Raw genomic sequence first — 2,600 nt, forward strand, 5'->3', positions numbered from 1 at the left:
CCCGCGGGTCGCCCCTCGTGTGTTTGGCTGCTCAGACTGGCTCACAGCTCTGTTGCCGCGCTCTTTGGCTGCAGTAAAGATGCAAACACTGCGCAAAACCTCCCTCCCTCCAGCTGTTCCTGTAAAGCCTCGGGCTGCAGGCCGTTCCCCCCGCCTGCCCCTCTCTGCAGAGGATCAGCTCCCCTGTTTGTTTGAACCCTGCACTCTTCCCTTCCGCTCCACGTGATGCCTTGGGCCAAACATCGCCTTAATCACCCCTGGGCTGGCGTTGACTCCGCCGTGCTGGTTGCAACTCCTCCAGCATGATTGTCAGCTTGACGATCCGGGCGCTCGTGATGCTCCCCTTGGGGTTCTGCTGGCCGTCGGCTTTCCAAGAGGTGAGTTTGACCTCCAGAAAATGCAGTTTCCAGGAAGCCTTTTTTATTTCTAGGAAAAAAAAGAAGAGACAACACAACGTGTTCTAAGCCAAAATCCATCAAACCTCACTAATCAAGAAGATAAAGCTGTTTCCTCTGGGTGGCTGTTGTGCAGCCCGTGCTTAGTGCAAAAGTAAGCCATGAGAACTTGGCATCGGTACTTGTTGAGTTGTTCGCTGGCGTTCCTTCCAGGTTAGGTTTAGTTAAGCGATAGTCTTGTATCCATTTGTTTTTCTTAAAAAAATGTAAAGCTATTCTTCTTCTTGCAGAAATTTCTCGGTGCTTTGGATGCAGAAGATGTTTTCTCTTATTTTGGAGCCAGCTCAGTGTCTGACGGTATGCAGGGCTCCTTCTTGATTTTGGAACACGTCTGTCAGTTTATTTCTAATCCTGTACATTTGATAATGCTAAGAACACTTACTGACGAACCCTGATCTGACAAGAATTTAGCATTTCTGAGTCGCATTACTCAGTGAGGCAATCCATGTTTCAGTGTGAAAGCGGTTGAAGAACTGGGTCAGTATTTAAAGTCTGCTGAAGGAGATATGATAAATCTTTTTGCACATTTCTCCCACGGTCCTCACTCTGTATTGGTATTTTTCTATGAGATTAGCAGATCCAGGTCTCCTGAGTGGGAAGCTTTAGACTAAGAATCACTTTAAATGCATTTGATAATTTTTTTTTTTAAATAAACACGTGGAGAGACCAGTATTCTGAGTCTGGACTGGTGGTATGATGAATAAAGTGTGTTTTCAGAATAAAGGTATGTTTTAAATTCCCAAATCCTTAAAGCAAGGATGTTGTCTACTTGAGAGTTCACCTAGTGCTCATCCCAGTGTCTCTGTCTGGATTATGATAATTCTCACACAGTAATACTTAACATCTGAGGAAGCAAAACTATCTCAGCCATTGTTAAATGAACTGTTCCTCTTATTGAGAGAGCAGAAGTGCTGATAAATCAGGAGCCAATTTCAGAGCTGTTGCCTGTTCCCAATCAGATTATCCTCACTTCGGAATACATGAAAACGTAGTTTTTTGACTGTTGACATGATGACCCCAAAAGGCCACAGTTGTGATTTGAAGAGTATTTTTTCCTAGGGAGTTAGATCATTACATTTGTTTTCTGTGTATCATCGTTTCTCATAACTGTTCCCCTTGTTTGTCTTGTTTCATTTCTTTCAGTACCTGAGTTTGTTGTTGCTGAGCCAACTTGCCCTTGTAAAGAAGAACAGATGGGGCTGACATCCTGTCGTATTCAACATTGCTCCATCGAGGCCTGGGGAGAACTCTATGCCTTTGAGTTTCTAGAGGACCATGCCCTCCTTTCCTCTTCCTTTGTGAGCAATCAAGTGGTGAACTCTTCCTTTAGCTTACTGAAGCGATTCTCAGGCAACTGCTTTGCAGGTGGAAATCCACTGCAACCTCCCGGGGCTAAGTGTAGAGTCACTTACTGTGAAGGGCAGCTGGTGAGTATGCACTGAAATTATTCTTAAAAGCATTTACAGCCTTTGTAGGTTTGCAGCTTGATGCACCAAACATGTGTGAACCATCCATTTAATGAATCGGAGCATTACAAAGGAGAAACAGGAAGGATATGGCACACAGTTCTGCACTGATAGCAAATGTCTTTGGAATAACTCAGAGATGGAATTTCATCTCCTTTAGCAAGGAGTTGTCACTGCAGATGAGGAAAAGATTCATATCAGGCCTGTCAGAAGCAAAGATATGGCCCTGCTGAAGGACCTCGGCTTCTCCAGACCCCACATCCTCTTCAGAAGTGCCGCAAGAGGAGAAAATACAGCAAGAGGTAACGTACATGGAGAGGAAGTCCTGCTAGTTCTGCTTGGAAAAGCTGTCTCCTGGTAGTGAGGTTGCTTGCTTGAGTTCAGAGGAAAAATCTGTATCTGCAAGTATATGGGTATAATTGATAGACATTTCTTACCTCACTGCGGTGTAATTAGTGTATTTTCATTTAGGTATTTGTTATTTTGTTAGCGTAAGTGTGTTATTAAGGATGCTGGCAAGTGAAAGAAACTAACAGAAGTGGGAAACCTGAGCAAGCAACTAGAGGAGTGGTCTTCCAGCTGGATTATTCTAGTCTTTCAGGAAAAGGGAGTGGATCTGTAGGACCTTTTATGTCTCCTTTCATTTCAAACTCCCTGTGTCCCTTTGTGCTGTTCAGCA

At 44.2% G+C, this 2,600-nt stretch overlaps 1 protein-coding gene across 1 annotated transcript in view; it reads left to right on the plus strand.

Annotated features, from left to right (window-relative positions):
* The first annotated feature begins 6 nt into the window (after positions 1-6).
* ADAMTS13 (ADAM metallopeptidase with thrombospondin type 1 motif 13) overlaps positions 7-2,600 on the plus strand; it is a 21,117-nt gene continuing 18,523 nt past the window's right edge. The window contains 5 exon segments of the mRNA XM_035897662.1: positions 7-377; positions 686-752; positions 1,599-1,882; positions 2,082-2,223; positions 2,501-2,506. Coding sequence (XP_035753555.1) covers positions 303-377; positions 686-752; positions 1,599-1,882; positions 2,082-2,223; positions 2,501-2,506 — 574 coding nt within the window. The 5' untranslated portion in view covers positions 7-302.

Source organism: Egretta garzetta, unplaced genomic scaffold (genome assembly GCF_000687185.1).
Source record: "Egretta garzetta isolate BGI_Z169 unplaced genomic scaffold, ASM68718v1 scaffold417, whole genome shotgun sequence".
Taxonomy (NCBI): domain Eukaryota; kingdom Metazoa; phylum Chordata; class Aves; order Pelecaniformes; family Ardeidae; genus Egretta; species Egretta garzetta.